The following is a 25,472-nucleotide window of genomic DNA, read 5'->3' on the forward strand; positions in this document are numbered from 1 at the left end:
AAGTTTTCTACAGATAAACACAATCAAATAACAAAATAAGATTTCTGACATCTCTGACTGTACTTCTTGTCCACTTCAAACTAGTAGGGATACATGGTATTGTCAGCACATCAGTATTGGCATATAATAGCTTAAGAAGCTGATCATCAGTATTGGCAAATTTATGCTAATACTGTATTTACGGGTGATACAGTGCCTCTAAAAAGTTTTCACCAGCCACTGGTTAATCAGTATTCCTGGCTACCATTGCACCATGAAGACAAAGGAACACTCAAAGCAACCCAGAGAAAAGGTTATTGAAATGTTTAAGAGAGGGTATGGATAAAAACATTTCCAAGGCACTGAACATCCCCCAGAAATCAGTTCAATCCATCAAGAAATGGAAGGGTGTGCAAATCTGCCTAGATCAGTGATCGTACAAGAAGTAGACTTGTGAGAGAGGCCACCAAGAGCAAGACACCCAGCTTCAGCAGCTGAGATGGGAGAGACTCTGCATACAAAAACTGTTGCCCAGGTTCTTAATCAAAGTTTTATAAGCAAGTGGCAAAGAGAAAGACACTGTTAAAGAAAACTCATATTAAATCTTGACTAGAGATCACCAAAAAGGCATGTGGGAGACTCCATGGTCAAGTGGAAGAAAGTTCTTTGGTCTGATGAGATCAAATGGTGCTTTTATGCCTATCAGACAAGACACTGTGTTTGATGGACACCAAACACTGCACATCAATGCTAACACACCATCCCCACTGTGAAGCCCGGTCGTGGCAGCATCATGCTGTGGGGATGCGTCTTGACAGCACTGAGCCTGTTCACCAAAGAAGGAACCCTTCATCTTTATCAGTTGAAGAGATGGACGGCATCTTTTCAGTTTAGTCTTGTTTAACATTACAGCCTTAATCTGGTTAAAATCCACCGAAAACATGGACCCAACAGCACATGATTGACACATGAGGTTGAATTTTCACAGCAATTAAAGACAAAAACCAGGGCTCAGTGGCCTATACTTCCATCAGTGTGATCCCCTTTTCTCCCTCTTTGTGCCATCCTCTCTGTCGATCCTACTCTGCTTTTTAATTGCTCGAGTAATGAAGTATTAATTACTGATAATACTGTAAATTTAGACTATTTAGACAACCAGAGCCATAAGAATAGCTGTACACTTTATACTACTTTAAATCTCTGTTTAGTCCAGTGCTCTGCTCTTATTTGTTGTTTTCTGTTCTCTCTATCATTCAGGTCCAAGTTGTGCCTCTGCATGTGGGAAAAGCTGCTGGGGAGAAACCGCTCAGGACTGCCAGACTTGTGAGTTAATATTGTGTGTATTACAGTGATTCTAAAAAAAAGTCAGACTGGGTGAGTCATGGCTGAAATTTCTCTGTTGGCAGTGACCCGTATTAAATGTGCGTCTGGGTGTCAGAGGTGTAAAGGTCCCCTTTCAAACGACTGTTGTCACATGCAGTGTGCTGCCGGCTGCACTGGACCCAAAGACTCTGACTGTCTGGTAAAAAAAGAAAAAAGACACTGATAAGATAATTGTTCAGTTTTCTTTAACTCATGTAAGAGTGTTTTGCTTCTCATTGTTTAACATGTCTTCCCTCATTCCCTCCAGGCTTGCCGTCATTTCAATGACAGTGGTGTGTGTAAAGAAAACTGCCCCCCACCAACTATCTACGACCCTGTCACCTTTCAGACCAAACCAAACCCAAACAAGAAGTTCAACTTTGGAGCCACCTGTGTGAAGACTTGTCCCTGTGAGAACCGTTTTTGTAAACTTACCTGTACACAAATCTACTCAGGTAGTGACCAGTCTGCAGCTCCACATGTTCACCTGATGATTAAGTGTTTTGCTGCAGGGTGCCTTCGATGACAGCAAATGCTGTCAGTGAAAAACTATGATTTTATTCCCTCTCCTTGCCAAGATTTCCTCACACATTCCAGGAATTCAAACCTGGCGATGTCACAATCACATTCCTGTTTCTCTATCACGTCGGGCTACCAGATTCCCGTTTCATCATACCTGATACATTTTCTTTTTTTCTGGAAAGACCCTTTAGAGTGTTGTTTCTCTATCTGTAGATAACTATCTGGCCATGGAAGTGGCCTGTACCTTGCTTTGTCCGAAAGCTAACCAGGAAGTCATCATCAGGAGCCCTGATGGAAACGAGACGCAGAAATGTGAGAAGTGTGAAGGAGACTGTCCTAAAGGTGAGAAATGTCGAGTACTAGTGCATATATTTGCTTTTGGAGTTTTAATTATACACTTAATAACCCAATTTGATGGTTATTTAGACATCCACTGGCTTTAATGTGTTGGGGATATATTTAAGGGACATGATAGGTCCCTAATAACTAATTTAGAGTCTTTTCAATATCACAGACAACTTGAGTATTGTTGCTGAAATCAATCATCTCTTTATTGCCGTAGTGAACATAGTGACACTGGATTATGTGATAACAAGTTCAATGTGATCCAATTGCCTCCATTTCAGTCTAAAGAAACCCTTTGAGATTTGCAGGATGTGCAGCCACTTCATGTCATCATAGACATATTTCCATACTATTACCTTATTTAATCTATGTCACAAATGATTATAGCTATTCTTATGTCCTAGCCAGTATTAAGTACCTATTATTTTAGTGAGGAAAACAATGTTACACCTTGTGGCTAAATTGTGCACACTTGACATGCTGGACTAGTTCTTGTTATGCATTCACCACATGCATGCCAAGGTCCTTAAGCACTTGTTATTTTCTGCACGTACTGCTGTTCTGATGCATCACATGCTAACAAAGTGCAGAGTGAACCAACCTGTTCCTGTTGTACCTTTTCATGGTTGTTTCATGTCATGAATCCTTCTTCTTACATCACTGATCAAAAAGCGTTTTTCTATTAATTGAAATGCTTTGTGAAACTTATGCAAGTGTTTTACAAATGAAAAACATCCATGTATTCAAGGGGATTTACAAGTTATAAATGCATAACACATTTTTTCTATCACTATACGCCGATGATATCCCAGTTTATTTGCAATGTGGTTGATCATTAACTGCTATATTAATTCAAGTCCTCATATAGAGACCTAAAAAAGCAGATTAGACCATCAGATACTAGGCTGATTTCTTTCCATAAAGTTACGTTCGCTGCATGGTGCACACTTTAGATGTCGGATAAATGGAACCATTAACCTTGCAAAGCAGATGGGTATGCCCGTTTCCATATTTCTCACGGGCAAATCCCTCTTGCAAAGCTCCCATCTGAACTGTTTGGGCCAGGTTAGAAAGTGTCAGGACCAAGCAGCGTAGAGGGGCAATACTTTCAGGCGAGGCGGAGTCGTAACGTAAGCAAGCAGCAACAAGAGGCCGGTGCCATTATGGCGGAAGACATTGGTGTGGATGCTGCTAAAGCGCCAGTTTTATCAGAACTTGACAACATTTCTTCGTTAAAAGAAGAACAACAAACAGCAGTGAGTTGTTTTCTTTCAAAAATGACAAAAGTCGTGTACTGGCATGTCTACAGTCGCCATGGATTCATGCTATTCCTCTGTAGCTGAGCACGGGCACCTCGGTCGCCGCTTTGTTATGTGTTTTGTTGCTCTGATTGGCCCGTAAAGATGTGACAGGCAGAACGTTCATCCAATCACACTCTGAGTTTTTTTTCAAAGGCTCTGCCCTTTCCCAAACGCTGTATATCGAAGGTTTACCAGATGGATGTGTGAAACAAATCCATCTGGCGTGTCAGGTTATGGAATCATCGCATGCCAAAAAAAACCTTTGTTTTTACATTTAACACCACAAAATTTATGAAAAGAAACACATTTGACTAGTAAAAGGTAGCAAGATAATACTTTTCCAAAAACGTGTAAGTATAGGACAAGGTGAGGAAAAGGATAAAGCTTTGTCCACAGGGGGCGCCAAAAACAACGCAAAACAAACATTTCTCACAGGAGCTCTGAGTTAAGTTGAATTTCTTGAAGTTGAAATCTAATTTTATTCTTTGTTTTTCAGTGTGTTATGGGTTGGGTATGGACAACCTAGGTGTCACAGACAACCATGGCATCACCATGGTAACATCATCTAATGTGGAGCAGTTCAACCGGTGTAAGAAGATATTTGGTAGTTTGGCCTTCCTCCCTCAGAGCTTTGCAAGGTGAGAGGTTCACCAAGCATAATACAAAAAGTACAAATATTTTTAGTCAATATAGATATTAAAAAGTAATTTTTACTTCTTTATAGGTGACTATAAAACATATTTACACTTTTGGAAGTTTTACCCTTTTATTGATTTTATTAACCAATCATGGTTAATATAATTTGGCTTTGTAGACAATGAAAAAATGACAGAAAACATCTTTAATGTTCAAATTGAAAACAGATTCCTACAAAGCAATGCCAATTTAGTGACATATGTCACACACACACACACCCTTCAAGTCAGTATTTAATAGATGCACCTTTGGCTGCAATCATACACCGAGTCTGTGTGGATAGATCTCAATCAGGCTTGTATATCTGGGCACTTAATTTTTTTAGAGTTTAAACCTTAAATTAGGTTGGGATTTTTCCCCCCTAATAAATTAAATCATCATTTAGAAACTGCATTTTGTATTTACTTGGGTTGTCTTTGTTAGGTATAAAGATTGGTTTGATGCACCAAAACATTTAATGTGATGAATATGCAAAAACATCAGGAACTTAGAGAGGGAGCAAATACGTTTTTCACGGTACTGTGTATTGACCATGATTGCTTTATAAAACCAATAAAAGGGTAAAACATCCAAGGGGGTGAATACTTTTTAATCGGTACTGTATAACTAACAGTACGACTGCCAAAGCTTTGAACTGCAATGGAGCCACATCCCAAGGTTCGGCCTTCAAATATTTAAGTTTACTTCAGAATTTGTTGAAGATTCTTTGTGCAAGTAAAGGGGAAAGTTACCAACCAAACCAGTCTCTTCAAAGTACAGAGCTGAAGTGTGTTTTAATCTCTTAAATGTTTACACCTTTAATATATCTCTGTGTCAACAGAAAGAAACAGAGAGAGCTGTTTTTTTATCAACATGAAAGAAATTAAGTTAAACATCAGTGAAGGGTTGATGTGCTTTGAAATCAAATAAAATAAACTGCATTTATTACTAGTCAGCTAGATCAACAGTTACTCTGTATGTTGTATAAATTGTTGGTGGGTTAGCTAAAGAGACAGCAATTGAAACTGTGATGCCTAATCCTTGATGAATCCTCTTGTCTGCACAATTGAAAGTGTGAAATGTAAACACACCTTAGATAATGCACCAGCACAGATTTTATCTGTCAGTAGAGATGTTACAAGATAATTATCTAGATATGATGATGTGATAAGGCATCTTGAGTTTTGTGTTAAATTGCTATAACATTCTGAGTTGTCATCGTGCAGGGACCCTGTAACTAACAGGACCGGCCTGACCCTCGAGCAGCTGAGTGCCTTTAGAAATCTGGAGGAGATTACAGGTATTTATGGAGCCTCTCTGAAACCTTTACAAAGAAAATGAAATAGAATGTTTCCAGTTTTTAAAAAGTATGTTCTTTAATATAGCGTCATCTTCCCTAATATGCTACACATAAGCCTTGGAAAGGAAATGTTCTATGACCTTGATATCAGTGTTTATCATTTGTTGGTCTGATTATTCAGGATATCTGTATGTTGATGCCTGGCCAGAAGACTGGGGTGACCTGAGTGTGTTTGAGAACCTGAAGGTGATCAGAGGCAGGATGCTCTACAAGTAAGACCCCTTGTTTTCTTTTTGTCTCCAAATCTACACACAATATCACATAGATATTTTAATACTCAGGTGATGTTTGTTTTTTCAAATCTGTGATTTCAGCGAGGCTGCGTTCCTTCACTTTTTTTGTGCAGCTTTGTGTCTTTGTTTGTGCTCTTTTGTAAAATTATCAGTCAGGGAAACAGTTGAGGCAGTTTATTCGCTTTCAGGGTTGTAAAGGCTAATTATTAGCCAGCACAGCAGTTTCTCACTTGAAGTACAAACCAACCAGGACAGCAGTTCAAGTCTCTGGGACACTTTGCAGTGCAGAACACTCAAAGGAGGTCATACTGATAAATACAGGATCTGCTAGTTTGATACTGGTTAAAAACAAGCTCAGTCATCATTGCATGTTGTTATTGATTAAATGAAAACATTTGTGTGATTTCTTTTTTGCCTTTTTAGCATTTTACTTGATTTGTGAGTTGCTTGACAATATTCCCAGCGTTTTTCAGTGAACTTCCACTGATTTTATTTATTTATTAACTGATTGTATTTTGTCTCCGATCTCTTTAATTTATTTAGGGGGGTCTTTTCACTCGCAGTCCAAAATCTTCACATCCAGTCTCTGGGGTTGCGATCCTTGCGTAGTGTCAGCGGAGGCTTAGTCCTGTTGCACAACAATTCCCGCCTCTGTTACACTGATTCAATTCCCTGGGACAGTCTTCTCCATCCCACCCAGGGGCCCCACCGTATTGTCAGCAATAACCAGAAACTCCAACTCTGTGGTAGGTTTACAAACTCAAACACCTTATTGTTTACACAGCAATGCCAAGGTCCATTTAAGCTATTGCAGTTTGCACTTTGGTCAGATACTTTTCACTCCACAGCTGTTGTTGATCCCCTATTCAAGATACTGGATTGCATTTTTCTTTATTGTTGAAACTTAAATCAGCTGCATAAAATTAGCTTCCCAAGCATTTTAAACCATCTACAAAAAGGCTTGAGAAGATCACAAATGTCTAAACGCAGGAGTTTTTAGAGTTTACCTATGAAACAAACTTAACATTTGCAGCTCAAGCTCTGATAAAGATTTAAACACTTCAGATAGCCAGTGTTGTTAACAAATCCTACAGTGCGCGCTATGGTTTTCATGCACTGTTCTATGTTTGTGTGTTTTCAGAGGCAGAGGGGCGTGTTTGTCATCCGCTGTGTGAGGGGGGCTGCTGGGGTCCTGGGCCCAACCAGTGTGTGTCCTGCAAGACTTTTCAGCGTGGTTCTGAGTGTGTCGAGCAGTGTGACATCTTTCAGGGGTAAGAAAGTTTGGCTGTGTGTGGGTGTACGTGTCACAGTGAAAAAAACAATAAATAGCTGAGTGATGATATGATACAAAAACATACTATACCGTGAAATATCATCTTATACACTACTGTACAATATGATACCATACCATACCATACCATACCGTTATTTATGTATTTCTTGTAATTATTGCGAAGTGGCATTGCATACTAATCATCATTTCTGTAAATATGCCACAGTTGCTTAAAAGCTAGTTTTCATCTGCAGTCCCTGGCCAAATGTAAGGAAAGACTCCTTAAGAAGAACAAAATAAAAATAGAAACGGTTAGGAAAGAAAAACAAAAGAAACAATATCACAGTTAACAGAAATTAAAATAGATAAAGGAATAGATAATGATGATGATAATAATAGATAAATAAAGGAGTAAAAACTAAACGATAGATAAAGAATACATAAATTAAAAATTACAACATTATTATTAATAATTATAAGGAAATATTAAGAATGTTTAAATTAATCTAAATAAAGGTTACAAGAAGGGGTCTCAGTTAGCAGCTAAGGCTACAGACGCACTTTTCATGGGGACATTTTGAAGTCCCCAATCCAGTACTTAATTTCTCCAGTTAAATATGATTAACTCAATGACGTGTTGGTGTAAAGTTTGCAAACAAAAGGCTCTTTGTTGGCGCTGACAGGGTTTACAGTCAGTGCCAATCCTGCCAAGTGTTCATTATAAATCAATCTGAAAGCTTGTAACTTGAACTGTTCCTGAGCCAATACTGTCATAGCTGACTCTTGTGATAACATGATGGACTTAATGCTAAAAATCCATGTTGATATCAGTGCAGTTTACATTATCTAATACACAATAGACTTCTTTTATGAAAGAAGAAAACAATGATAACCATTTAAGACTGTCATATTGACATCAGCCTCCCTGTACTTTGTTGTCATACAATTTATGTATTACACTTCAGTTGTAAATTAATAACATGGAACTATGCATTGTGGTCAGTTAGCTTGGTATAGCATGCAGACTGGAATCAACGGGAGTCAGTTAGCCTTGCTGTGCCACTAGTCAGAAACCTGTTATATATTTGAGCGCTTTTTTAAGAAAGTACAAAAACAGAGTAAAGCTGGTCAGCTGTTTCTAGGCTAATGTTGGCTTTAGTTGAACCTGCCAGTATAAGAGTAATATCAGTATTATATAACTCTTCACAATAAAGTGAAAAAAAATTCCCTAAGTAAATATTTTTGCAACCATTTGAATTCATTATTTAAACACTGTATGTACTGCCCTGTGTGGTTCAGAGAACATCCTGTTTTGGTCCTCTGATAACGTGTGCAGTTATTTCCAGCTGGGGCCCCCTTTCTAAAAATGTATGTCCTTTATGACTGTGTCAGGTGCTTCAGATAAAAGCATCCAACAAATTCCCAGACTGTGTAATGGGATGTTATGTTTCATCCCTGCTGTGCCTGTTTTACAGTTCTGTGCGTGAATACACGGATGGATCTCAGTGCGGCGTCTGTCACTCAGAGTGTCGACCTCTGAATGGGTCTGCCTCCTGTCACGGACCGGTAAGATGTTCATGAAGTTCTGTGCCACACCCAAGGACAACCAACAATAGTGTTAGCCCTTAGAAATCTTATTTTATTATTTAGAATCTATTTCTAACTGTAAATTTTAAAATATGACATAAACCATCAATAACATGGACATTTTTCACTCAAATTACTGCCTGTCTTAATTGTAAAAAACTGTGTATGTTTATAAAACCGTTCAGTATAAACTCATATATGTGCATCTTCAGGGTCCAGATGATTGTGAAGAGTGCAGAAACTTCCAGGATGGTGAATTTTGTGTTGACCATTGTCCCAGCGGCATCAAAGAGGATCAGCAAACGGTGTGGAAGTACAGCAATGCAACTGGACACTGTCTGCCCTGCAACACCAATTGCACGCTGTCGTGAGTGAACATCCACTTTTCACAGCATCATAGTGTCTCCTGTGAAGTTAGATGTGCCACAGGCATCATTTTAGGGATCACTTTCTATTCATTTTGACCACTTTTTAAATTGTGAGACTTATTTTACACCCAGCACTCCTCTGTTTCAGCTGCACTGTGATGGACGATCGAGGCTGCCCCATTGACACCAGGACAGGGTGAGCTGCTTCAACTTTTTGCATACAAAACTAGTGTATCTATGCTGCTTATTTCTTCATTTTTAACAAAACTACTGAGTTAAATTGAGAATTAGCTCATACAAGATTTTCTTTAAGTTTGTTTTAGGAAATACCCCGTTAAAATGTTTGTTTTTCTCATGTGTAGCCCGGGCACAACCATTGCTGCTGCTGTGGGTGGTGTAGTGCTGTTCTTCATCCTGCTGGCCCTGCTGGTCTTCTACCTGAGGAGGCAGAAGAAGCTGAAGAGGAAGGAGACGATGAGGAGGATCCTTCAGGAACATGAGGTGAGCATGGATGTTAAAAAGTACAAATAACTAATTGAATCAAAGATCACCATTAGATTGAGTTCTTAAGTTCCCATCAGGTGTTGTATTTTGTTGAAAAGGATTCTGTCATCTGCTTCTTCTGGTTCACAGCTGGTGGAGCCTTTAACACCCAGTGGTGCGTCACCCAATCAAGCTCAGATGCGTATCCTGAAGGAGACTGAGCTGAAAAAGCTCCGGGTGTTGGGTGCAGGGGCCTTTGGTACCGTTTACAAGGTATGAGCTTCATTGACAGTAAATGAAAAAGTTTGATACAAGCATTTTTTTGAGTTCTGCCTATTTGGTCAAACCTTTATAATGGTTTCATTGACTTTTAGGGAGTTTGGGCTCCTGATGGGGAAAATGTCAAGATACCAGTCGCCATAAAGGTGTTGCGAGAGAACACATCACCAAAAGCCAATAAAGAGATCCTTGATGTTAGTGTGATGCAGACAAACACAGTCACAACATGCATAAATCCAGTTTGAATACATTAACATCTTTCTTCTGTGATCACCAGGAGGCCTATGTGATGGCCGGGGTGTTCAGCCCCTACGTGTGTCGTCTGTTGGGGATTTGTCTGACCTCCACAGTGCAGCTGGTCACTCAGCTGATGCCTTACGGCTGCCTCCTCGACTACGTCAGAGAGAACAAGGATCGCATAGGTTCCCAGTTCCTCCTCAACTGGTGTGTCCAGATAGCAAAGGTGTGTAAAAGAGAAACATGCCGTCATCTTTGTACTGGTTAAGGTGCACATGTTGTTCTTTTACTACTTTTTAAAGTAGTTGAATGTCAGATTGGCCTTTTTTTGGAACCTTGCTGGCAGTTGGTTTTTTCTTTTCAAAATAGTGATGGCGTGATGTGTGATGTGATGTGTGAAGCTGAATTTATGGCTGATGGATCTGTTTGTGTGCTGGGATAGGGGATGAGTTATCTGGAGGAAGTTCGGCTCGTCCACAGAGATTTGGCAGCTCGTAACGTTCTGGTTAAAAACCCGAATCACGTGAAGATCACTGACTTCGGCCTGGCCCGTTTGCTTGATATAGACGAGACTGAATATCACGCTGACGGAGGAAAGGTAAGTTGAAGCCATAACTATATGATCACCTACCCAGGAACTATTGAAACATATTTATTTATTTTCTATTTCTTCTTTATAATTTTCAAGGTGCCGATTAAATGGATGGCCCTGGAGTCCATTCTGCACAGGAGGTTCACACATCAGAGCGACGTCTGGAGTTATGGTTGGTATCACTCAGAGCTGGAACTGACAGACACTGCTAGAATTAAACTCTAGTGGCATTTCAAAATCTGTTTCTTTCTAAAGACCTGCAAAGTTTATCAAATGTTTTGTTACAGTACAAAGTCTTGTTAGGTTTTTCTTATGTTATTGTTGTAAAAACTTAACTTGAGGTACAAACCCCAGGTCCAAAAAAGTTATGCAAAATGTGACTGATTACAGTTTTATTGGAAATATACACACATTCTGAATTTGATGTCTGTGACACGTCCTGGAAAAGTTGAGACATGGGCAAGAAAAGACTGAAAATTCCAACTTTTTTGGAATAGAGGTTAGTAAATCTAGTAGACACTTGTTTTGAAGCCACAATATTGCTTCAGTGCTTAATGAGAGATATGTGTTGCTTCGTATAGTTTTGGCTAGTCATTTAAAAAGCCTAAAACTAATACTGAAGCCTCTTCCTGTGCTACTAAAGAAAAGAAGAGCATCAGCATCAGATTGACTGTTTCTGTTCTGGTATTTTAATCCCTAAAACTAGCTGGGGGTTGGTGTCACACCAGGTGATGAACAAAATGCTGCAGAAACAGTCTTTTTTTTTTTTTGGTCAATTAAACCAAAAGAAAGCAAAATTAACTTGTGCGTTCAGAGAAACAAAAAACAAAGTTCCTCACTGGAGCTTTAAAGGAATACTGTGGTACAATAAAATAAAGGATTAAAATTCAGATAGTAGGTCTTACTTGTTTCACAAGCTTTGTTTTCACAAACAAAAAACGTCTTTTTCCATTGTTTCTGCTGAATAAGACTACATGTTTTTTAGTGCTGTAGAGCGGCAAGCGTTATTAATGTATGCTCACTTTTGGAAAAAAAATGTCTGCATTTTTATTTAAGATTGAATATTCTCTTCTTAAAACTATGTTTTTATGTGTTTTCTTTCTCAGGGGTGACAGTTTGGGAACTGATGACGTTTGGTGCAAAACCTTATGACATGATCCCTGCAAGAGAAATCCCTGATGTTTTAGAGGGAGGAGAACGGCTTCCACAACCCCTTATCTGCACCATCGATGTCTATATGATCATGGTCAAATGTTAGTAGTTCCTGCTGCAGTGTTAATTTATTTTAGTATTACTAAGCAGATAAGTGAGAGGGTAATAATATATTCTATGCATAAATATGACCTAAATTACTGTATGGTCTATGTGGTCTTTTTATTGTTTAGCCGGACAGAGTTACATGTTTTGGTTAGCACTGAAGAGGATTTATTGACAGCTTGGTTTTATGATTGTACATCAGGCTGGATGATTGACCCAGACAGCAGGCCCAAGTTCAAAGATCTGGTGAATGATTTCAGCGCCATGGCCAGAGATCCGTCTCGTTTTGTTGTCATCCAGGTATATTATACATAAATGTGTGTTCTTGCTGCAAATGTCTGACTTTGTTGCTCATTTAAGAAACCTGCATCATATAAATGAAGACTGCACCTTCCTCTCTGTTTTTTAAAAACTGTTATGTTTGTTTTCTGTCTTTAAGAACGACGAGCAGATGAGCATGTCGAGCCCAGTGGACAGCCAGTTCTTCCGGATGCTTCTGGAGGAGGAAGGGAACAATATGAGGGAACTGCTGGATGCAGAGGAGTATCTGGTGCCTCAGCCCAACCTCTTTCCCAGGACTCAAACAGACGGGCTTCAAACCAACGGGCCATCCAGACACCAGTCATACAAGGTCAGTTTTACTTCGTAGTCATGCCATACTAGGCTGGCTTATTTATAACAGGCCAAAGCAGTTCTTGAGCAGTTAATAGACAACCGTGAACAGTCACAGATACATTATGTAGCCGATTCAGGGAATTGTATCATTTCCTCCCTCATCGTTTAGAGTTTCACGCTTGATAGAGGTTCTCGGCAAGTGTCTCAACAACTTCCTTGACCTCTTAACTTTGCAGTGGCATTAGTAAAGTATTAATTTATCCACCACTTTTGTTTGTATTTAAAATAATGGTACTTCCAACTTAAGTGCTATTTCTTGGGATCTGGTTTGTCATTAAGCACATATTGTGTTCTGCCAGCTTTTGTTGTCCAAATGACTGTTCATCCTGCATGCACCAAAGCCTGCAGATTTTTGATTGGCTGATACAGCTAGGACTACACAGGAATTAGAGCTGGAAGAGTACACAACTGTTGTACTCAAGAAAAAGTACAGTTACTTTGGTTAAATTTACTCAGAAGTAAAACTACTGATCTATAACTCTACTCAAGTAGAAGTAGAAAGTATTTAGTTTAAAGTTTACTTTAAGCACTGAGTACTGAGGAGTTGTACCATAAAATCTGATCTTTCATTATTTTCAAGAACAACAAAAGAATAGATCTCCAACCAGGTTGTTCCGGTAAAGTCACACCTCTATAATATTGTGAAATGCACAGTAAGATTGACAGTGTTAATTAAACTCATATAGAGTTGAATTTAAAAGTTCAAAAGTGTCTTTATTTGTCCTCACTACATATAATTAAAATAAAGTTTTGAAAGTCTTAAATATTTTATAATATGATAGAGCCGCAGTAACTGTTAAAAATCTGTGGCAAGGCGGGCCTCCTCTTGAAGAACACAAAGAAATCATTGCAAGCCAGTGCATACTAATGCACTATGTGTCCTCTAGGACCACCTAAAGTCACAGGCGGGAACTCTTAACCCGGTGAATAACTTCAATCATGGTGCAAATGTGTCTAACATCATTAACAAAAATCCACTGGGAACATGAGCAGAAGAACTCCAGTAGGGATCCCTGTACCACAGGCAACATCTAAACGCATACGGACACATCCAAACATTCTGCCCAAGGGGAATGATGGGTAACTCCGCCCACAAATCCTCCCACATTTGAAATTGCTGTGGGCAGAGCTTAGATCAGGGGTGTCCAAACTATGGCCCTGGGGCTAAATGCATCATGCGGTCTACTTTTTATTGGCCCGCACATTTTTTTTTTAATTTAATGAAATATGGTCCACATTAGAGCACGAAACTTGTGCTAGTCTGTATTTTTCTTCTTAGTTTAAGCGCAAGGAGGTGCTACCATTCTGATTCTGTAAACAAACATTTTGACAAGTAGAAATTACTGATTTTGTTTTTGTGGCTAAATTGAGACAATACTGTAAATGGTAAACATATTGGCAACCAAAATAATAACAATATCTTGATTTATAACACCCTATGGATTAAGGCAGCAAATAGCAAAAATATTAAGGCAGCGGGTGATATTCCAGGGGTGTGGCTGAATGGCCACCCTGAAATTATTAAAATGACTGGCTATTTCCCTTGTCTTTTTTAGCACGCTCAATCACGATGCATATCTTAACCTATTAGATTGGTTTTACTAACTTGAAGTGAGGTATATGAAAGTGGACCTACCATCCTTATATATTTCTGTATGTGGCCCCCAGTTGGAAAAGTTTGGACACCCCTGGCTTAGATCAATTCACTCAACTCTGCAGAGGCAAAGTAGCACTGGTGGAACTTATTCTCTCTCTATGTGCTACAGTGTAGACAACAGAGGTGAGAAAAGAACAAGAGTTCTCCAGTAATATCACTTAAGTAAAATTAAAAATACTGATTACAAAATGTGCTCAAAAAGTAGAAGTACCCAAAAAAACGACTTAATGACAGAAATCTGAGTAGATATAATGAGTTACTTTCCAACCCTCATATGAATACAAATGCACTGTTAACAGAAATATACTGATTATAGGTGGACCTTATAAGCTGTTAGTTATCTTTAATATTTTCTAAAATGTCTGAGTTCTTGTACCTGTTGCTCTCTTAGTGGTTTTACCATTAACCAGGCATAGCGTCAAATATGTGTCCTTCATGGATCAGGGGTGTAATTCATAAATTAATGAGGAATTTCAGATTAACTGACCTGAAGAGGTGAGAATGTGAATCATGGATATCAATGGAAACACATTTTATAAGAGAGAATAGTTTGTGAAATAATATGATTTTGGGAACACCAAATTCAGAAACTAAACAGAGAAATGTCAAATCTCTGACTGTGCTCTACGTCTCCTTTAAAGTGTAAGTGGTCTGATCCGTCCTCCTGTAACAAAACATGATCATCTTTGTTACTAAAATATTGTTACTAAATATGGAGCTGATAAAGTTTGCTAAGTATAATTGTGTACATTATCTGAGGCTGTTTGTTCATATTGTCCTCCCATCCCTGGATAGAAGGCACAGGAATAAAAACATCATCCTGTTTGAGGTGTAACAGACGACATTCATCGCCTTATTAACCAGGATTAGAAACCATGGAAAATGCCAGTTTGACAGAAAGTCATGCTAGAAATTCACATAAAGTATTATGAGGTAGATACTGCAGATCTAAACCCCCTAATCACAGATTTATTTTCATTATTTATCATGTTGTTCTTTATCACTTTATATTAATGCTGACTAGAGTAGTGAAGAAGTCAGATCAGACAAATCTCTAGAAAGTATATTTAAACTGGATTTTGTATCAGCTATAATCTTTTTTCTCTTCATTGGCTGCACTGATTTTGAAATGTGCTTCTGTATGACAGATAAGCTTAGCTGACCTGTTTCAACGTATTGCAGACCTTTTAACCTTCTATCCTCTGAATAACCCTTCCTCCTCATTGCAGCAGAGCAGAGATCAGGGCTTGGATATTGATCCCTCCATCGCCAGCGGTCCTCGGAGCATGTATTCATCACTGAGCACTTTGGGTCGCAGCCAGTACCCGACTTTACCTTTAGGAGCCAGCACCTCTAATGGCCTGTGGACTCCTCAGTACCCAACTCTGAATCGCAGCCCCTCTGCTGGGGGCCAGTCTGACTCTGTTTTCCTGGACGGACCTGCAGACGACCCCTCCATCCCCCCGGCCAGCCCGGGACGCTACAGCAAAGACCCCACCAACGGAAGTCAGGGTGACCTGGAGATGGATGGACCAGTGCAAAATGGCTTTCATCTTCCAAATCACCTTCATCACTCCCTGCCCAGGCGAAGTCAGGGGTATATTCATAATCAAGCTTTGCCAGGTGAGCACTACAGAGTGAGAATTTAAGAGTTTGTGCAGAAGAAAACAGATCTGATCATTAATCTCTCCTCTTTCTTCTTCCATCTGTTCAGAATACGTAAACCAGGAGATTCAGGATTTTAGGCCGATAATCCCTGAGCGGCCCACCACGCTGCCTCGTAAAGGCTCCAGAGTAGACCGCCGCCTCCCTAACGGCCTGAGCTCTGGTCACAGCGTTGAAAACCCAGGATACTTGGTTCCTGCAAAGTCTGGGGCCTCTACTTCTCCAGCGTTTGACAACCCATACTACCTGGACCTCGTGGCTAAAGCGCAAGCCATTGCCGGGGCTGCTGTGGTGGATGGCCCTGAGGCGCTGGAGAGAGACAGAGGACTTCCCAGCCATGTGAATGGATTTGTTACTCCCACAGCAGAGAATCCAGAATATCTGGGATTAGCTGACACTTGGAGTGGATACACCTGAGGAGAGGAACTAGGAGCAACGTGATGAACTCAAGAGGAGTCACAGATTGTGTTCTACAGAGGGAAACAAGGGATGAAAGATGGTGTCTGAAATGAGCTGGGTGCGTGCAAATGAGGGGGAATCATCTCTAAATATCAGGAGAAAACAAACCGATTGATCCCTTGAGAAAAAAAATCCACAAATCAGCTGGCTATGCCGCACCTTGACTCAACATTGTAGCATTGATCTGGTGTCTGAGGGCATCATTTGTTTTCCTCTTAAATGACTGTTAAGTGCCAAAAAAGAAGTTAATTTAGCCTGTGGTTATAACTGAGACACTGACAAGCAAGAAGAGTTCACATTTGCCAAACTGATCATGGTACAAGATGTCTGATTACCACAGAATCCAATATTAACTGGGTTGACAGAAAGCTGTTTTTTATGTTGTATTTTTGAACCTAAATGTCTGTGGTTGTCTCTACTACATGTGAAGCATTTTGCATCCCCTTCAGTGTCTTAAATACCTAATAATTACAGCAAAAAGGAAAAAAACACTAATTTATATTGTTTCATATGGAATATACCTAGAAAACTCTGACAGCATGAGTAAAAGCACACACTGAAGGTGATGTTTAGTATTCTGGTCACTCTGCCTCTGACCTGATGGGGGTCTTTAGCACACTCAAAAGCCATTTTGTTTTTGCCAGAGAAGGCCCTGCAGCCCATCTGGCCAGTGGACATGCTCACTGAAAGAAAGGCATCCTGTATGGAGAAGACAGAGGCATTGTGCAGCACTGATGCATGTGGTTGTTGGAGTCAGCGGCTGCAGCTACTTTGTGGTACGAGATACGAGGTACGAGCAGACTTTTCAGGCTGCAAACGTTCAAAACAGGTTTCTGGAAAAGTGAACTGGTGGATTCAAGAGCCAGCTTTTCAGGGATTGAAAAGACTTAAAGATAAAGTGCATTTAAAATCATGCACAGTGCACTAAATGTTAGAATACTGCATATGCTGCCCTAGGGTTGTAGTAAACCTTCTGGTTTCAGTGGCCTCTTACTGTGCAAGAAAGCACTGCAAGCTATTAGTGAGTATATCGCACAAAAAGTGAAGAATTTGCATGTAAATATGCATGTTTTTTATCTGTAATTGAGTCAAGTGCAGATCTGCTGTTTATATTTTTGTGTAAAAGTGCACCGGACACTGAAGCCGAATGTGAATCGGACAAGGCAGAAAACATTACTCTGCTCAGTTTAATAATCAATGCACGGCTCAAATTCCACTCAGTGAGAACACACTGGAATCCCAGTTAATAATCAACAGCATTTTTTTTTTTTCAAGGTTTTTTTTTTTTTTTTTTTTTTTTTTTTTTTTCTCGTAAGCTGGTGTTGGGCGGGGGGAGGTCTAAAGCGATTGAAAGGAGCCATTGTCAGACCCTCGAGGAAAGTCAGCGCTCTCCCAACTGGCACATCCCAAACAACTGATGTTGTCACGGCTTTGGAAAGTGAGAAGTGGAGGTTTTAGCAGGATGTGGTGCAATGGTTGGGTTTAGAAATCCTTAAAGGGTCTCTAAATAATAGACTAGGTTTGTTGTGTTGTCTTCAACACCCCCCCCCCCCATCAGTGCTCAGTTTTACTCTGAAAAAACGTTGGTCTTCCTTCTTAATGTTCTCATACGGGTTTTAGAATTTTGTTCCATAAAAATTGTTTCTAAAATTCACTTTCTTTTTTAATAAGAATTCCTCATATTAAACACTGATATCCTCAACTATTTTCTACTAACATATAATATAATAATAATTATTATTATTATTGATTTTAAAATATCTTAAGTTTTGTTTGTTCATTTTAATAGATATGAGATAAAAGATAATGTTTTGAAATAAAACACTTAGTATGTGTTTGTTGCTGTTAGGTGAAGTCACATCCAAGCAGTCTTTTTGGGACAAAAGCAGGAACTGTATTGATCACAATTTATTATAACATTAGTTTTATGATATTTTAAAGGACAAAAAAATCATGGATGAGCTTAAAGTGCATCTTAAATTGCGCCTTGTTATCTCTAGCATACTAGTGCCTTAGATCCATGGTTCTCAACTGCTGGTTCAGGAACTACAAGTGGGTTGTGGAGCCTTTTCAGTAGGTTGCAGATAGATGCTTGGGAATAGAAGAAGTTTGGCCAAAACGTCAACGTTGCATGGCTATTTTTAGGGTGTAACAAGGAAATAGTAGGGTAGATGAAGCTGGTTGCCATCCGCCGTTAAAGACGGAAGGAGAAAGAAGAGTTAAATTTGATTTTATGCTGGCAATTTAGCAAAGGGTGGCAAATAAATACATAAAATTCTGGCTCTCTTTTAGGACAAAAAGGATGAGTTGTAAAGCCACACAGAAGTCAAACAATGATATTTTGTTCTATTTTAGCTCCGGACTGCAATGTTGTCATATAAATTTGGATGGATATTTTATATTTTTATATTTCTAACTATGTTTTGATTTGTCTTCATAAAGATTGAGAACGGTTCTCAACTGGTCTAGACCCACCACCCCTTTGACGACAAATCCCAACCCACATTTCTTAAATGTTTCAATTATAAATGTTTTTAATAAGAATGAAGCAATTTGGACTTAGTTGGAACAAAAGATGGGATGGAAGAAATTGATGAGACATGCCCTTCAAAATAAAAGCACATCATAGATTTTTGCCACATATTTTGTTTCCAGACACATATTTGTGACCCAATAAAATTAGCCTCACGACCACATTTGGAGTCCCAATCAACCAGTTGAGAACCAAGGCTTACAAAAAAGTGCTTACAAATTAAGAACTTTTGGAGATAGAAAATATCAGAGGATCATATAAATACTGAAGCAAATCTCTTCTGTAATGTTTTACCACAATATTACAAAACCACTGCACAATCAGGATAAATGTACTGATGTTATCAGTGTATACACTGCAGAGGTCTCATCTGTCTTTGATATTAAATCATGAAACCGGTACAGAGCCCCAGGACTGGCCCTGACTAGCCTAGACATCCCTGCTGAAGGGATCTTGGCCCTTTTAAATAGCAGGATTGAGCACAAGAATAATGCTGAATGTAAAAAAGGGGCCTGTGGCTATTTAAAATTGTTAAAGATCTACAGAAAATGTATTAATAAGTCTCAAATCTTGGAGTAAGCCCAAAAGAAAAGAAGGAACTGTTAACTAACAGCTGTGTGACTTGAGTGCATGAGATTAAATACCTGTAATTTACATTTTTAAGCAAAGTATTTTTTGTACCTTTTATGTGAATATTTTTTGTACCACAGTTTGTGTGATTTTGATGCCATAATATGGTGAATATATGAATAATAACTTTTTGGTGGGAGTTTTTTTAATGCATCTTTTATTATTTGGTCAGTAAGTCATGTCTTGTAAATGTGTATTATATATTTGTATATGAATAAGAACAATCATTTTGGTAGCTAATTTGAACACATTGTGAGAAGTTGTTCTACTGTGGAGGGATGGGTGTTTAAATGAAAATGTATGAAGAAATGGTCATTTTATATGGAATTGTTTGCATACATTATGTGTGTCATTAAAAGCACAAAAACCATAAGACTAGAAGTTTTCTATTTTAAAAGTAAAATTGGGGGCGCAGATGGCCTAGCGGTCTGGGGCGCTGCCCATGTATGTGGGCGACCCTTGTTCAAATCTGGCCTATGGCCCTTTGCTGCACGTCTCTCCCCTCTCTCTCTCTCCCATTTCCAACTCTATCCACTGTCCTCTACGGAATAAAGGCACAAAAAGACCAAATATAAATCTTAAAAAAATGTGAAATTGTTTACAGTTTTTTTTTTAAGTGGCATTTTTAAGTTCAAGCAGGAAGAGTGATTCATTTCCATTCATTCTTTCTCTTATTAATAATCACTTGTTCTACATTTTACTTGCTCCATTTTCTTCTTTGGTGATCAGCTGTTTTGTACAGAAGCCCTAAAGGGCCATATATTAACAAATATTATTTACTCCTTTTTCCCGTTACTAACTTACTTCCACCTGACACCCCTACTGGGGTTCAGGCTGTCGACAAGGGACCTCCAGAGTACTCGGTCATTGGCATTCTTTTCTATCTACAACCAGGTGTATCCCAGTCTTTTGGTGTCAGACTGGAGATCCTGCCATAAGGTGTTTTTGGATCAGCGTCTTTTCCTCTTCCCTTGTGGGTTCCAAATCAGAGCCTGTCTTGTGGTGTTAGATACAGATTTTTGTAGTGTGTGCCCAATCCATCCCCATCTTCTCTGTCCAACTTCATCTGGTGCTGGGAGCTGTTTTGTTTTCAACCATAGGTCATTATTGCCCATCTTTTTTGGCCAGTTTATGTTCAAGATACTTCTTAAGCATGTGTTAATGAAGGATTTTAATGATTGCGTTTTAGTCATTCTCCATGTCTCGGCTCCATACAAGACAGGTTTTACATTGGAGTTAAAGATTCTGATCCGTTTTCCCATTATAACGAATAATTTCTGTCCATTTTCTCGTGATCTCGACTTATTTTTGTCGTTATCCCCAGTTAACACTTAACCTTTCAAAGCAGATGGATACACCCGTTTCCGTGTTTCTCACTGGCGAATCCATCATGTTAGAAAATGACAGGACCAATCAGCGATGAGGGGCAGTACTTTAGGGCACAGTGGAGTCGTGACATAAGCAAGCAGCAACAAGAGGCCAGTGCTATTGTGGCGGAAGACATTTGTGTGGATGCTGCTAAAGTGTCAGTTTTATCAGAATGTGACGACATTTCTTCGTTAAAAGAAGAACAAAGAACAGCAGTGAGTTGTTTTCTTTTTAAAACGTCAAAAGTTGTGTACTGACATATCTGTAGTCGCCATGGTTCGCGTTATTCCTCGGTAGTTGCACACGCACACCTCAGTCGCAGATACATCACATGTTTTGTTGCTCTGATTGGCCCATAAAGATGTGACAGACAGAACGTTCATCCAATCACCCTTTGAGTTTTTTTTCAAAGGCTCTACCCTTTCCCAATCGCTGTATACCAAAGTTTTACAAATGGCTGTGTGAAACAAATCAATCCGGTGTGTCAAGTTAGGTAACACTGGTTTACTTGTGACAACAACTTGATTTTCGTGTTATCACAGGATAACAGTTTTTGTTTTACCATGATAATGAGCTGATTAATCCCGCTATCACAGGAAAACTCAGTAAATAATATATGTGAATACATGGCCCTTTAGGGCTTCCATTGTTTTGGGAATCTACTCACATTCTGATCCAGTCCTTTTTTGCCACTACCTCTCTCAATCTGATCATCCTGCAGCTGTCACATTTTTAAATCAGTCCTCTCCTCTGCAGTCAGTAGTTTCAGCATGACTGCTGGAACTCTCCTCCACCCCAGCCTTCTCCAAGCCATCCTATCTGTGCCCAGGTCCAGTTCCTCTATCCTGCATACCTTAATTGTTTCTTCCAAGTCATCTCACCAGTGCTTGGGTCAAGCTCCTCAGAAGCTCACTAGTCATCTTATCCTCCTTCCATCACCACCAACAGTGTTCAGACTCTATAGGGGGCTACCCTATCCTGCTGTCGACGGCGGCCTCACTACCCCTTCAGGTTCATAAAGACATCATGACGGAGTCTATTTACGAAATACTTCACAATCTCAAACATTTCCAAACTTGTAAAATAAATTATTACAATCATATCAAGTATCTCCTGATTGAAATATGTGTGTAAGCAAACTCAGACCCAAGCATGACACCTCATCTGAAGATGAGGGAGTCCCCACTTACATATGAGGATAAAGTACTCTTACGCTTTTTTTCACACGTGCACAAAACTTAAATTTCCTGTATTTGCTGGTTAAAAATGTGGGCTCAAAAAGTTTAATTTTTTACCCATATTTTACTTGTGTGACAAAATAAGTCAGAATACTCTCTGAAAATATCCAGAGAAGGAATCAGGATAAAAATATTGCAAAGATGGTTGTGGTCCTCTAAGATTTTCCCACTTAGGCATTTGACTGTCCTCTACGCCTGTACTACCCAAAGTGTGGGCAGCAGCCCCTGGTGGGCCCTGAAAGTACTGCAGGTGGGCCTCAACAGGCCATTTGCAAAACTTTTAATTTTTTAAAACTGAAATTAAATACTTGGTTTCTTGTTACTATTTTTAAAGTTTTTAAAGTTTTAAACTGGTGACACTGCATGCTACCAGCTCCCTGATGAAAGGAATTTATCAGTACCCTCAGGAGCATCAGTAGAGACCCAAAATACAACTAAAGAGATCAATATTAGAAAAAGAAAATATGGGTGACTTTAAAAATGCCTGCACTGCACTGGCACCTCTCACCATTGCTGAAGCTTATAACGCCTTCAAAATAGTCATAGGAGTCTTGGTGGCCTCCCTTATTAGTCTCCTTCTAGGCAGATTTACACATGTGCCAAGTTCCTTTAATTTCTAGATGCTGGATTTAACTGAACTCGGGGATGTTCAGTGCTTTGGACATTTTTTGTCTTAAAGACCCTGTAAAATAAAAATAAATCTGTATTTAGGTTTGTCGTATGATAGATCACTGTGTTATGAGCCCCCAGGTCAAATTAAAGTCAAATAAAGCATCTCCAAGTTTGGAAAATTAAGCTTCAAATCATGAAAAATGAGGCAGTAAAATCTGCTCCAGGATGGTGTGGGTGTGTCTGTTGAAGGAGCTGAAGCCACGCCCACTCAGGAGGAATATGATCCTCTCAGGTTTTAAAAATGTTACAATCTGAATGGAGGAAAGCACTCACGCCAATAGCCTGTCTCTTGACCTTAGAAGAAAAGACGAAGTCTGTTCAAATCTCTGCTATGATGCTTTAAATAATCCATACCACTGTGACAACAGACTGTAATGAGAGAACTGCTCTGTGATTTTAGATTGTTGCAAACTGTGATGAGAGGTGGCTCTAAGATTAGTTCACTGAGTTTAACAAGCCCTCACAGAGTAAGCATGAGGAGATATCTTTTATTTATCACCACAGATATACATACATAGAGGCAGTGTAGTCTGCAGCATTAACCCCCTCACTCATGGTGTCATACTTGGAAAAATATTTTCCCCGAAAAATATGAACCAATGGACTCTATGCATGAGCTGATTCCACATTTGGCATTAGACCGCTCCCACACTTCCAGTCGGGAGAAGAGAAAGCCGTATGACAGCAAATTCGTTGCCGTTTACTCGTGGTTTGCATGAGTTATCTGAGCTAACTGTCAATGATGAGTTAAAGTTAGCTGAAGATGTACATTGCAGCACGCAGCAGCGATGTCCAGAGTTGCTTTTAACCTGTTTTTGAAACATCATTTTAGCATGTTTGGATGCCAAGCAATAATGAGTAAACACAAACAACAATTGAAACAAAAAAACCCAACGAAACGGGCAAATTAAAGCAGTATAGGAGGGTTTAGATTCCGTTTTGGCTTAGCATGTATCGTTGGGCGGCAGTTGTGAAGCCGCCTTATTTTCCACCGGAAATACGCCACCCCCTGCCGTGCATAGAGCCCATAAACAAAACATGCATAACTATAACTTTGCAATGAAACATGAACATTATAGAACGGTACAAGAGTGAATTCCTTTGCACAAAATAATCCCAGAAGTCCCTGCTCCAGGTGACTGCTTCCTTCCAGTGTGTTAGAGGGGCGGGGTCATTCCCTACTGTGGGCTCATGACATCATAAGCCCACATGAAACCAAGCCAGGAAAGAGGTGAAATGGCCTAAATCCATAATTCAGTCACATGTAGATCTCAGTGTTTTCACATGTTTACAGCAACTATAGTCCAACATATCTAGAGTGATAAGACAAAAACTTTGGATTTCACTTTACAGGGTCTTTAAAAGCCAGATTATATTTGATTTATTTAAAAAAAACAAGGGGGGTGAATATTTTCTATAAGCACTATAATATCATCTCTACTTACCCAGTTTGTCTTTGATTATGTGTGACATTGCATACTAGGAGTGGGATTGATTATTTGTTTATAAAAACATCAGTTCAGATCTTGATGAAAAATGATCCTCACTGTCACTTACATATTCAAATCACAGATAAACAAATAGTTTTAGTATCAGGGCTAACTGAACATTTGGAGCATCAGTGCCGATAAGAAATGTTTCTTCGACCTCTAAATCTTACCTTCAACCACAGCGAGCCTTCAGACGACATGTTTGGACACTGTGGTGACCTGATGGCAGGTATCGTAGTTTGGGCTTCTCTCAGTGCGCTGTTCTCGTTGGTGGGATGTCCTGCATGTGGAGCTGTTCTCTGGGAACTTGTGCGGAGACAAAGATCAGGAGGCTCAATGACCCCCAACAGCGTCTTCATGCTCAATCTCACCATCATGGACTTGGTCTTCTTGTTTTTTGTGCCATTCGGTCTGTGCAACTTCTTCCTGTGGCACATAAAGTCCATCCTATCGTTAAGTAATTTTTTGTACGCCTTGAACCTGGCTGGACGACCTCTTCTGACCGCGTGCATCTGTCTGGACTGTTACGTGGCTGTGGTTCATCCAGTCACCTACAGCAGAAGGAAGAGCCTGACTCCTCGGATTCTCATGGCTGCTGTTGTTTGGACCATCACCGCTGCTCAAGGGATCATGTCCACAGTGTTTGATGAGCTGAACCACAGCGCCTGGGCCATGTTTGTATACATCATCGCCCTGCCAGCCATTGTCATCTGTGATGTCTCTATTCTCTGGACTCTGAAGAAGTCCAATCCTGCTGGAGGAGAACTCCATCCAAGCAAGCAGAAGGCTTTGCAGATCATCATGAACAGCATGGTCATGACCATCTTCTCCTACGTCCCTCCGGTTCTCGTTTACATTCTAGGAGATCTGATAATAAGCGATGAGAAAGAGTATGACTGCTTTTTAGCAATACCTATCCTGGTAACTCCAACTGCAGGGAGTGCAATCATGCCACTGCTCTATCTGGGAAATCTGGGAGCTTTGAGGAGTTTTTGCTGAAGAGTTGAGCTGTTCATTAAAGCAGAAATTATAATGTCATGCATGTTCAGTACAAAAACAAGAGAATCTGACTTTTCAACCTCAGTGTTGTAGCCATGACTAATTGCAGTTCTTGTGGCTGGTAAGGCATTAGCACACATAATACATTATGTTGCCAAAAGTATTCACTCACCCATCCAGATAATTGAAATCAGGTGTTCCAATCACTTCCATGGCCACAGGTGTATAAAATC

General features: G+C 39.6%; 2 protein-coding genes across 3 annotated transcripts in view; both read left to right on the plus strand.

Annotated features, from left to right (window-relative positions):
- erbb2 (erb-b2 receptor tyrosine kinase 2) overlaps positions 1-19,834 on the plus strand; it is a 38,195-nt gene extending 18,361 nt beyond the window's left edge. Inside the window, exons 5-27 of one of the 2 annotated variants that reach the window (XM_041815542.1) lie at positions 1,237-1,302; positions 1,386-1,501; positions 1,610-1,751; positions 2,077-2,205; positions 4,006-4,147; positions 5,411-5,484; positions 5,666-5,756; positions 6,321-6,523; positions 6,919-7,048; positions 8,526-8,616; positions 8,850-9,004; positions 9,154-9,201; positions 9,368-9,506; positions 9,639-9,761; positions 9,863-9,961; positions 10,045-10,230; positions 10,447-10,602; positions 10,693-10,768; positions 11,703-11,849; positions 12,056-12,153; positions 12,293-12,484; positions 15,415-15,808; positions 15,900-19,834. In XM_041815542.1, coding sequence (XP_041671476.1) covers positions 1,237-1,302; positions 1,386-1,501; positions 1,610-1,751; positions 2,077-2,205; positions 4,006-4,147; positions 5,411-5,484; positions 5,666-5,756; positions 6,321-6,523; positions 6,919-7,048; positions 8,526-8,616; positions 8,850-9,004; positions 9,154-9,201; positions 9,368-9,506; positions 9,639-9,761; positions 9,863-9,961; positions 10,045-10,230; positions 10,447-10,602; positions 10,693-10,768; positions 11,703-11,849; positions 12,056-12,153; positions 12,293-12,484; positions 15,415-15,808; positions 15,900-16,267 — 3,365 coding nt within the window. In that variant the 3' untranslated portion in view covers positions 16,268-19,834. The remainder of the gene's footprint in view (positions 1-1,236; positions 1,303-1,385; positions 1,502-1,609; positions 1,752-2,076; positions 2,206-4,005; positions 4,148-5,410; positions 5,485-5,665; positions 5,757-6,320; positions 6,524-6,918; positions 7,049-8,525; positions 8,617-8,849; positions 9,005-9,153; positions 9,202-9,367; positions 9,507-9,638; positions 9,762-9,862; positions 9,962-10,044; positions 10,231-10,446; positions 10,603-10,692; positions 10,769-11,702; positions 11,850-12,055; positions 12,154-12,292; positions 12,485-15,414; positions 15,809-15,899) is intronic. The other variant, XM_041815543.1, reaches the window with a different exon arrangement.
- A 4,550-nt stretch (positions 19,835-24,384) lies between these two features.
- Positions 24,385-25,239, plus strand: LOC121528606 (G-protein coupled receptor 15-like). Its single transcript, XM_041816118.1, has one exon. It carries the CDS (start codon positions 24,385-24,387, stop codon positions 25,237-25,239), a length of 855 nt encoding a protein of 284 aa, XP_041672052.1.
- The last annotated feature ends 233 nt before the right edge of the window (positions 25,240-25,472 follow it).

This window comes from Cheilinus undulatus, linkage group 20 (assembly GCF_018320785.1).
Source record: "Cheilinus undulatus linkage group 20, ASM1832078v1, whole genome shotgun sequence".
NCBI classification, from domain to species: domain Eukaryota; kingdom Metazoa; phylum Chordata; class Actinopteri; order Labriformes; family Labridae; genus Cheilinus; species Cheilinus undulatus.

What these genes read in the sequence shown, in the direction of transcription:
- LOC121528606 (XM_041816118.1), top strand. Translation starts at nt 24,385, where the DNA reads ATGTTTCTTCGACCTCTAAATCTTACCTTCAACCACAGCGAGCCTTCA.